Source organism: Otolemur garnettii, unplaced genomic scaffold (genome assembly GCF_000181295.1).
Source record: "Otolemur garnettii isolate 467f Iridium unplaced genomic scaffold, OtoGar3 scaffold00003, whole genome shotgun sequence".
Lineage (NCBI taxonomy): Eukaryota > Metazoa > Chordata > Mammalia > Primates > Galagidae > Otolemur > Otolemur garnettii.
In genome coordinates, this window is record NW_003852398.1 from 37,953,714 (window position 1) to 37,965,358 (window position 11,645).

The 11,645-nt window shown below is 45.0% G+C and overlaps 1 protein-coding gene across 1 annotated transcript; it reads right to left on the reverse strand.

The window, feature by feature from the left end:
- Positions 1-4,058: 4,058 nt before the first annotated feature.
- Positions 4,059-9,711, reverse strand: WNT8A (Wnt family member 8A). The gene is made up of 6 exons (XM_012808048.1): positions 9,644-9,711; positions 9,516-9,549; positions 9,172-9,310; positions 7,735-7,860; positions 5,729-5,871; positions 4,059-4,598 (listed from the first exon to the last, which is right to left on the reverse strand). Exons 1-6 carry the CDS (start codon positions 9,709-9,711, stop codon positions 4,059-4,061), a joined length of 1,050 nt encoding a protein of 349 aa, XP_012663502.1.
- Between the last annotated feature and the right edge of the window lie 1,934 nt (positions 9,712-11,645).

Here is an 11,645-nt window from a genome sequence, read left to right on the forward strand (position 1 = left end):
ACAGGAGCCTCTAGCTGTCCCCCTGGGTAGAGTGCTGTGGCATCACACCTCACAGCAACCTCCAACTCCTGGGCTCAAGCGTGTCTCCTGCCTCAGCCTCCCAGTAGCTGGGACCACAGGCGCCCACCACAACGACTGGCTATTTTTTGGTTGCAACCGTCATTGTTGTTTGGCGGGCCCAGGCTGGATTTGAACCCACCACCTTAGGTATATGTGGCTGGCGCCTTAGCCACTCGAGCCACAGGTGCTGAGCCACAAGTAAAGTTTTAAGATGGGTCCTTTGACATCTATATTTATTGATAGTTTTAAGCTCAGGGCCAGATAATTTTATGTTTTTATTTTTTCTTTGAGCCCTAGGGAAATAATCTTTTCTTTTGGTTGCCTCTGTCTTTTTTTTGCAGTTTTTACCCAGTGCAGGGCTTGAATCTGCCACCTCTGGCATATGGGGCCAGTGCCCTACTCCTTTGAGCCACAGGTGCCGCCCCTGGTTGCCTCTGTCTTATCCACAATTTTTGCCCTTAGATAGTGTCTCTTCCATTCCTCCTTCTACAACCACACACATATTTTCTTTCTCTGTCAGTACTGTAGTATGTGTGTGTGTTGGTTTTTTTTGAGACATAGTCTCATTATGTCACCCTCGGTAGAGTGCTGTTGCATCACAGCTCACAGCAACCTCAAACTCTTGGGCTTAAGCAATTCTCTTGCCTCAGCCTCCCACGTAGCTGGGACTACACGCACCCACCACAATGTCCAGCTATTTTTTTATTGTTTTGTTGTAGTTATTATTGTTGTTTAGCAGGCGTGGGCTGAGTTCAAACCCAGTGTATGGGACTGGCGCCATAACCACTGAGCTATGGGCACTGACCCAAGTAATGTATATTTTTTTATGCCTTCCTTTGAAGAAAGAACATAGAAGAAATCTTCCATTTCCTTGATATAGGCTGACCTTTATGGATTATTCACTGCCTCTGTTCTCTAATATCTGTGGTTATTTCACTTATTTATTTATTTACTTATTTGAGGCGGAGTCTCACTTTGTTGCCCTTGGTAGAGTGCCATAGCATCATAGCTCACAGCAACCTCCAACTCTTGGGCTCAAGCGATTCTCTTGCCTCAGCCTCCCAAGTAGGTGGGACTATAGGGGCCTGCCACAGCAACGGCTATTTTTAGAGATGAGGTCTCTCTCTGGCTCAGGCTGGTCTCAAACCTGTGAGCTCAGACAATCCACCCAACTTGGCCTCCCAAGTGCTAGGGTTACAGGCATGAATCACGGAGCCTGGTCAGCTGTGGTAATTTTAAATGCACTAGAATTACAATTTTAAGATGCCAACTTTCCTAATGAACATTTATCTTCTTTTACACTAAAACAAACAAAAATCCACTGTCATTAAAGAAAAATCACAAAACAAAAAACCAACCAACCAAACAAACCCCCCCACAAGGATTGGTTATTTCCTCTTGGCATTAAAAAAAACCCACATTAATTCTTTCTGAGAGCAAAAATATTTATTGCAGACAAATGTAAAAATATAGAAAAACAATAAAAGGAAAACAAACCTCCCTATTTTGGTATTACATGATGGCAAACATTTTTATATTTTTAAAAACAAAATTGGATTAATCTTGAACATGCTGTTTTGTAATCAAACTTGTTCACATAATTATGATATTTGTATTTTCTATGTTAGCAAGTATTTCTCAAGATTATTATTTCAGTGGTTAATATTCCAACTGATATTGTGATTTAACTAATGTATCCTACCACAGAACATTTAAATTGTTTTCTAATTTAAAACAGTTAACTGCAGATGTCTCTCCATTCTTGGTGATCATTTTACTTGTTTATTCAATATATCTCTGGTCTGCAGGGTGCTGGGCTTATGCAGACAGGGGAGAGTCCCAAGGCTGAGATATTCAAAGTTAGGAGACAGAGGCTGAGCCCCTTGTCTCTCTTTGTAGGAAACTACCCCTCCTCCAACGATTACCATTGGAAAATGTAGAAGTGCAAATGGAGGAAAGTAGAATCCACAACTCTCCTATTCTCTTGCCCTGACGCCCAGGTCTTGAAGTACACACACCCCAGGTGGTCCAAGTTAAGAGAGCAAGCACACTTTGAACACACCTCCAAGTTCAAAGAGCCTCCTTATCCCTCAATTTGCATAGGTTGCATTGAAATAACACCTTCTAAATCTGGGAGTCTATATTGTTTTCCTATTGGTCAGTGTCTAGAACTTAATTTTATTATCTGACAAAGATTAAAACCAAGAGGGTTGAATATTTCTAGTTTCCCCATCAGCTTGGTGGATTATTGGGATAGGGAAACAGGGTTTCTTATATCCTCTCTGATTCTAAGGTTTACAAAGGGAATAATAAAAGGTCCCAGCTGCAGATATCATAAAAAGCATTTCTTGCAAAATGAAGTTTATTTCCCATCTAAGAAAATAAAAAAACAAAGTCTGGATGCAGTGGCTCATACCTGTAATCCTAGCACTCTGGGAGGCTGAGGCAGGTGGATTGCCTGAGCTCATAGGTTCGAGACCAGCCTGAGCAAGAGCAAGACCCTTGTCTCTACTAAAAATAGAAAAACTGAGGCAAGTGGATTGCTTGAGCCTAAGAGTTAGAGGTTGCTGTGAGCTATGATGTGAAGGCACTCTACTGAGGGCAACAAAGTGAGACTCTGTCTCAAAAAAGAAAATAACAGAATTGGTTTATAGCTCTCTGGGGGGAAATGACTCTCGTGAGCCTTTCTAGGTAAGTCTTAGTCGCCTGTTCATTTTCTTTTCTTTTTTTTTTTTTGAGACAGAGTCTCACTATGTCACCTTTGGTAGAGTGCTGTAGCTTCATAGCTCGCAGCAACCTCAAACTCTTGGGCTTAAGCGATTCTCTTGCCTCAGCCTCCCAAGTACCTGGGACTGCAGGCGCCTGCCATAATTCCTGGCTATTTTTTCATTGTAGTTGTCATTGTTCTTTAGCTGGCCTGTGCCAGGTTCCAAACCGCCAGCCTCTGTGTATGTGGCTGGCACCCTGCCCACCGAGCTATGGGTGCCCAGCCCACCTATTCATTTTCTGCGACCTTTCCCTTTGCATGGCTCCAGAAGTGGTATATGAGCTGGAAATGTCCTTAGGTTATGTTGGATCCTGGTTTCTGCAGACTTGGGTGACAAGGACTTTTCAAAAGTGCATACTCAGGTGAAAACCTAACATCTAACCCTCTAAAAACCTCCCAGAAGGCAGATATGTGGTCTCTGCCACATTTATTTGCATAGATTTGTAGTTGGTATTTTTTGAACTAGCCAGCATAAGGAAAGGTTGCTCCTTCAGGAATCTGAACAGAACGCTTTCATTTTCGTGCTTCTATTCTCTCTGATTCTCAGTGGTGCAGCTGGTTTGGACATGATTGAAACTTAAAGGAACAAACACTTTGAAGGTCCTTCTAGATATGAACCCCCAAACAAACTCTCCCCCTTTAGCAAGCTGCTTAAGTATAGGCAATAACTGGAAACTAACTTGCAGAAAAGGTGAAATGGGTCTGCCCAAGTAGGAGGCCCAGGTTCCAATTTCAGCTCTGTCAAGAATATGATGTATAGCTCGGCGCCTGTGGCTCAAGTGGCTAAGGCGCCAACCACATACACCTAAGGTGGCAGGTTCGAATCCAGCCCCGGCCCGGCAAACAACAATGATGGCTACAACCAAAAAATAGCCGGGTGTTGTGGTGGGCGCCTGTGGTCCCAGCTACTTGGGAGGCTGAGGCAGGAGACTCGCTTGAGCCCAGGAGTTGGAGGTTGCTGTGAGCTGTGATGTCACAGCACTCTACCCAGGGGGACAGCTTGAGTCTCTGTCTCAAAAAAAAAAAAAAAAATATATATATATATATATACAAAAAAAAAGACTGATATACAATCTTCAGCCTTTATTTTCGTACATATAGCAGATGTCATGAGGATTACAGACCAACACTGTGATTTCCCAATTGTTTTCCAGTCCACTCTCTCCAAAAGAGAAGCTGTGTCCCCCTCCACTCACTTGCAGCTGACCAACTGAGTTTGTGTAGGGTGTTATCAGGCACTTCCCTTACCCAGAGTGTCACCAGGGGAGCGTGTGCAGTAGTACTTGTTCACCACATGCCTACACTGGTCACACTTGACTGTACAGCACCACTGGAATTTGCAGTTACAGCTGCTTATGGCCTCAGTTCTCTTCTCTTCCACCTGTAGCCCACACTCAGTGCATAAGCGCCCACAGCTATGTTGCTCCTGTCTAGATGTGTTGTGGGTGTTCTGCAGACACTCACGACCCTCTGTGCCATAGATGCCCAGGCTGGAATTGTGGGTACAGTAATCTGGTGATTCTTCTAAAAAGATCAGCTCAGCCTCTACGCTAGGAAGAAAGGCCTCAGTGGGTGCCCAGCCACCCTCAGCACTGTTCCCAGCCCTTAGCTGCCGCTTATCCATCTCAATTTTTAGTGCCTGGTCATACTTGGCCTTCAGGTAGTCTCCCATCTCCCGGAAGTCAGCCAGCTGCAACCAGCATGTCTGGATGCTGCAACTCCCCGAGATGCCGTGACATTTGCAGGTCCTTTTCATGGTGGCTCTCACTGCCTTCACAGAGAAAACGAAAGAAAGGATGGCTAGCAATCAAATAGAATATTTTAGAATAGTGTTTTCTTGACTTTGGAGGAGCAGCACAATTTTTTTGAGGAAGCTTATGAAGAATATTTATTCCTGGACCCTACCTCAGATCTGCTCAATGAGAATGTTTAGGGGATAAAGGGCCTAGTACTGGTGATTTTAAGTTTCCCTGTGTCATTCTGGTAGAGAGCAAGTGTTGAGAAGGTTACTAGAGTCCAGCAACCTAGGCTCTAGGCCTGACTGCATCATTTGTTTCTGTGGAGCTTGTTTCTCTATCTGCCCAATTAGAATAAGAATTGAATAAAATAATGATCAATGAAGTGCCTTCTAAATTATAAGGGAAAACATGATCAATGCCAATATTATTATCTTGAAGCTGGAAATTAGAGTATTGGTGGGGATTTGAATTTGTCCTTTGGCCCCTCCTCAAAGGGGAGGAAGCTCCTTGAACCTTCATAGCCTCAAGGCAATTAATTACCCAGGGTTATATTTGCCTAAAAAGCCCCTTCCCCTTGCCTTGAGCAACCAGGGCATCTAAGTACAGATTCACAGGGAAACTTCTATGGTTTTGGCTCTACATCCAACTTGCTTTCAGATTTGAGTTCAGAATACTCCAGAGATTGCCACTCTACCAGAAATCTTAGAGGAGAATAGATATTTCAGAGAAGCCCAGATCAGTCCCAGTTCCTATCAGACAGACTTAGGGACATAAGCATACACAATAAACCCCTGTAAATTTCCTAGGATATACAGTCGAAGTAATTAAAAATTTAAGTCATGGAACCATGGCCTTGGGTCTGTATTGTTCTGTTTTCTCAGAAAGCCTGAGGAAGGGCACAGCATAAGATTTAGAGATAAGAGGATGAGGCTAGAAGATCTGAATGTTGTTGCCTTCTTCTGACATTAGTTGTATTGCCTTGGATAAACCACTTGGCTCTGACTTCACTGGCTTTGTTATTCAGAGAATGGGGACAGCTGTCTCAGTCCTGCTGGGTGGTGTGAGGATAAAATGTAGGTATGAGATAGATAGCTTTTGGTAAGTTGTGAAGGCCTGTGCAAATGTGACACTGTTGCCAATACTGACCAACTCCTATACCCACCAGCCTGCCGGCCCTGTTGTTGTGAAGATTCATCAGGGCTCTGGCATCCTTCCCCTTCTCCAAACTGTCCACAAAGAGTTTAGAGATCCTTTCCCCAAATTCCACATTGTCGCTGCAGCCTCCCCAGATCCAGCCATGGCCTCCTATACATAAGGAAAGAATAAGTTCTACATATAGCTCCCTGCTACGCCCCAGTAGAACAGACTTTGGCTGACACACCTAAACCATCCCCAAGAGTCCTAGGGTATTAAGGGTATAAAACTATTGCTGAAGGTGAGTCAGGGAAGGTGCTTGGGGTAGGAGGGCAGTTCTGCTCTCAAAGCCAACTGCCCAATACTTCCCATCTCTAGGTAGTTAAACTTCTACACCCACAGTAAAAGCAGGCACACTAGAGTTGGCCTCGATGATCTGAAAGGTTCATTACAGCTCAAACATACTGGAATTCTGCACCATTACTCTACAATAGTCTTTTTGTTTTCTTTTGTTTTTTTTGAGACAAAGTTTTGCTCAGTTACCTGGGCTACAGTAATGCAGTGGTGCTATCACAGCTCATTATAACATAAATCTTTTGGGCTCAAATAATCCTATCTCAACCTTCTCAGTAGCTGGGACTATAGGCATGTGTACCAGGCCTATCTAATTTTTCCATTTTATTATTATTTACTTATTTATTTGATTTATTTTTTTAGAGACGAGTCTCACTTTATCACCCTTGGTAGAGTGCTGTGGTGTCACAGCTCACAGTAACCTCCAACTCCTGGGCTTAGGTGATTCTCTTGCCTCAGCTTCCTGAGTAGCTGGGACTACAGGCGCCCGCCACAATGCCTGGCTATTTTTCTGTTGTTGTTGCAGTTTGGCTGGGGCCAGGTTCAAACCTGCCACCCTCGGTGTATGGGGCTGGTGCCCTACCCAATGAGCCACAGGCGCTGCCCTTATTTATTTATTTAGAGATAGAATCTCACTCTGTCACCCTGAGAGAGTGCCATAGCTTCCATCATCATAGCTCGCAGCAACCTCAAACTCTTGGGCTCAAACAATCCTCTTGCCTTAGTCTCCTGAGTAGCTGGGACTACAGGCACCCACCACAATGCTTGGCTAGTATATTTCTTTCTTTCTTTCTATTTTTAATAGAGACAGGGTCTTACTCTTGTTCAGACTGGTCTCGAACTCCTGAGGTCAAGCAAACCACCTGCCTCTGCCTCCCAGAGTGCTGGGATTACAGGCATCAGCCACCATGCCCAGCTTAACTTTTCCACTTTTTTTTTTTTTTAAATGGAGATCTGGGTGGTGCCTGTGACTCAAAAGGGTAGGACACTAGCCTTATATGTGGTGGGTTCAAACCCAGACCTGGCCAAAAAAAGGGGATCTCACTATGTTGCTCAGGCTGTCTTGAATTCCTGGACTCAAGCAATCCTCATCACCACCACCCCTGCCACCAAAGTGCTAGAATTACAGATGTGAGCCACTGTGCCTGGCCTCTACAATAGTCTAGTTAGGGCTTCCTCCTCTCTCATTAGTAGTAAATCTGTATGTCTCATAGGTGGTCTGCAGATCATTTTTTTTGTTTTTTGAGACAGAGTCTCACTTTGTTGCCCTCGGTACAGTGCCATGACATCAGAGCTCACAGCAACCTCAAACTCTGGGGCTTAAGCAATTCTCTTGCCTCAGCCTCCCAAGTAGCTGGCACCATAGATCATTGAGTAGCTCTGGATTATGGAGGAGCCATTCCAAATCTGAAATACCAAAGCTAGCTTTAAACTCTCTTTAGCCTTCCCATTCCTAATCACCTTGTTAGTTTTAGAGTTACTTGCTAATCCCTGAACTCACGGACCCAGGCTAAACTCTTAGGAGAGTCTTGGTCCAGGACATCCCACAGTAGAAGGAGCTATTGGAGTCTAGGGGTTTGAGGGAACTGTGTCCCTCAGACTTTCCCTGGAAGACTTCAGTTTGCACTTAGCTCTGCATCCCCTCACATCTTCCCACCCTGATCAGAAAGCCCAACCTACCTGTTTTTCCATTTTTTGATTCATCACAGCCACAGTTTTCAAAGTCGCCCATGCTACAGTTCTTGGTGATGGTGTACATGACTCCAGCAGAGCTGATAGCATGAATGAAGGAAGTCTCTCTGGTAGCTTTGGAGAGGAAGAGGGGACTGAATGGAAACCTGAGCCCCATGACCAAATATAGAGTCTTTGGAACAACAATGCTTTCTCTCCCCATCTTCCACCTCCTTTGCGTTTAAGAGGATGCTCTGCTACTTGAAAGAACAATGCATATCTTTCCAGGTAGGAATGAGACGGAGACCACTCTCCATTTGCAGTGCTGGGATTAGGACCCTACTCTCCAGGAGTCCAGCTGAGACCTTTGTCCATTGGCTACTGCTGCTGGCCCTTACGCTGTGAGATTCAGGGCCATGAGGGTGGCTTAGAAAAGAAAAAAGGAGGCTCAGCACCCATAGCTCAGTGAGTAGGACGCTAGCCACATACACCAAGGCAGGCTGGCCCGGGCCTGCTGAACAAAAATGACAACTGTAACAATAACAACAACAAAATAGCTGGGTGTTATGGTGGGCACCTGTAGTCCCAGGTACTTGGGAGGCTGAGGCAAGAGAATTGCTTAAGCCCAAGATTTTGAGCTATGATGCCACCCGCACTCTACCAAGGGCAACATAATGAGACTCTGTCTCAAAAAAAAGGAAAGAGAAAAGGACATTTTTCTTCTTTCTGACCATGAAGCCAAGCTATGAAATAATGATAATGATCGTGGCTGCTACTTTACGAGTTCTTAGGTTACTAAACTCTTTACAAACATTGCCATATTTCATTTCCTTATACTTACCGTTCTATCTGTATATCCCATGGGAAGATATTTCTTTCTGTCCCCCTTTTCTTTATTCTCTTCTCAGGCAACACTCCATTGCTTCTTCAAAAATGACTTTTATGCAAACTACTGCACACAGTTACAAATGGCTGCATGGGTGAATGTCTATGCATGGGGACGTCTGTGTGCACACACACATACACACACCTGAGGCACAGTTCAATGTGTCCTCTCAGCTTTTTGGTTGTATTATGATAGTTGGCCCCTCAGGGACTGCAAACACAGCCCTTTCCTTATTTTTATTTCATGCAAATCAGCGTACACACAAATACAGGCATGCATTTTTAAAAATAGAGTAATTTCTTACATTTATATAGAGACACTTCATATTCACCTCATTCAACCCATAGAATATTTCTGGTGAGCTAAACAGAGATGGACCCTGACCCAAATCTGGGGTTGAGAGTGGGGAAGTAATTCACTCAAGGTCATACAGTAAGGAAATGGTAGGTCAGCAGATCATGGGAACATTTTCATTTCACTGCACACACATACATCACACATACACATATACTGCAAGCACATTTACCCTCTCCTACAGGTGTTGTCCCACACAAACTTACCACTTCTAAGCCTGTTGTGCGTAGAGAGCTGGAGAGCATTTTCAGGGCAGTTCCAGCGTTCCCAAGCAAACTGGAACTTACATTCCTCGATGCCACTCTGGGCACCCAAGGCCACACTAGTAGTGTAGGTCAGATAAGCCTGGCAAGGGGAAGAGGGCGATGAGCTTCTACCTGACATCTGGGGTCTGGGGAGCAGGAAGGACTCAAATGGTCTGGCTCCTCACTCAGAAACAATCATGGATACTTCTGGATGAGGGGGTCTGGCACTGTCTCCCCTCCCCTCTTTTCTTTTCCATTAGAGTCCCCTTGGAATCCCAGAGGTTAAAAACAGGAGGCCATCCTACCTTGGGACCTGTTATCAGGAAATTGTTCACTGACCTACCAGAAAGACAAAAAGTGAAGCAGAGATGAATGGGGGATGAGAAAACCAGGGCTTCCTTGGTGTGGAGGGTGAGTGGAGGTAGGGACTTACCAGGCAGAGGAACTGAATGTGGCACAGCTTATGCCCACAGCCACCCAGAGGATAAGCAGGTCCCCCATGGCCCTCCCACCCCCAGGGGACCAGTTCCAGCTCAGGGCCAAGTCCAGAGAAGTGAGGAGAGGGCAGGGTCTTTCTCTGCATTTATGTGAGGAAATTCTGAATGGCCAAGGGGGAAAAACCAACAGCCCTTCTCATTTGTTCCTCACAGGCAAGGCTGCAGGAGTCACTGACCCAATGGGGGATCTGGGAGGAGGGATCAGCCCAAACCTTCAAGGAAAGCCCCGCCCTGCCCAGGCTGGCCAGCTCTTCTTCACTCCCAGACTGAGAGAGCCTAAAGCTTTCTTCCTACCCTGAAGGTTTATTTCCTTTATAAGTCCATTGTCTTGTCCTGATTGAGGGCCCATTTCTCAGAATTAGGTAGGCTGGAGTAGGGTAGGTCCTTAAGCCTGAAGGCAAGTCACTTATTCCTGGAGCTAAGCCTGAAGGCAAGTCACTTATTCCTGGAGCTAAGTGTCCCTATTTGTCAATAAGACCCCATTCTTTGCCCTGCCTTCCTCCCGGAGGTGTTAATAATCATAGAGGATCTCCTTGTGGGGACCGCTCCCACTCTTTTACCCAAACAAGTGAGTGCACCATCCCTCCCTGCTCCCTTGCTGGTTGTAAGGGGATGGAATTGTGGGATGATGGAGCAGAAATGCTTCAGAGTTGTCTCTGCAACAGTCCCTTCCACCATATTCTAGCAAAGTAAGTTCTGGTAAATGTCCTGCATTCCTAGTAGGGCTATTCTTCTGTATTTAAAGGTTAGATCTCTAGTTTGTTAAGTTCTTACATACTTCAGAATCAACCTCTGGGCCACCCTCGCCTATGTTTGAAAAGACTGATATCTGTCTTTATGCCATTTTGTTACTAGGACTTCAGCTCCTTAGGCAGGAGTCTTTTAGATTCACTTTGTATTCTTAGTGCTACGGTGGCTCACACCTGTAATCCTAACAGTCTGGGAGACTGAGGTGGGTGGCTTGTTTGAGTTGAGAAGTTCAAGACCAGCCTTAGCAAGAGTGAGACTCTGTCTCTGGTAATAATAGAAAATAACTAGCTGGGCATGGTGGTGCATGCCTGTAGTCTCAGGTACTCAGGAGGCTGAGGCAAGAGGATTTCTTAAGCTGAAGAGTTTAAGGTTGCTGTGAGTCATGATGCCACCAAGGGAAGAAAAAAAAAAAAGAACAAATGAATGAATGAAAGAACTTGTGCCCCTGCTAGGGACTCAAGGCATGGCACTATTAGGTAGTGGTGGGGACTACTGTGGAGAAGGTGGAAGTCTTTCTTGGTTGGTAGCCCTCTTTCCTAGGACTGGGGAAGGAAAGGCTGGAGAAGTTTAGAGGAAAGCACAGACAGGAGGCCAGGACTGAGAGCTCACGCCTGTAATCCTAGCACTCTTGGAAGCTGAGGTGGGTGTATGGCTTGAGCTCAGGTGTTCAAGACCAGCTTGAGTAAGAGTGAGACCCAGTCTCTAAAAATAGCTGGGCATTGTGGTGGATGCCTGTAGTCTCACTACTGGGGAGCCTGAGACATAAGGATTGCTTGAGCCCAAGGGTTTGAGGTTGTTGTCATCTATGATGCCAACACACTCTACCCAGGGCAACAAAGTGAGACTCTGTTTCAAAAAGAAAGAAAGAAAAAAAGAAAGCACAGATTGGAAGTGATAGTTCTGATTCATTACCCTGTGATCCAGATTCCTTCCCAGTACCCTAGACCTGAGTTAGATTGGACGAGGAACAGAGATTCCCCCATAAAAGGAGTGCCAGGGGCTAAAGAGTCCCCAGGCCTCTTTAGGGCAGTGCCCAAAAGTATGATCCAGGATTGGTGTCAGTCTGCAGATGGATTGTATCCTTCTATGATAAGGTAAGTATGGAAATGGAAGTGTTTGGAAATTTTTAAAGGAATTTGATGGAGTAATTTTAGATGTGTTGAAAGTAATAATAGGAAATTTGAGCTC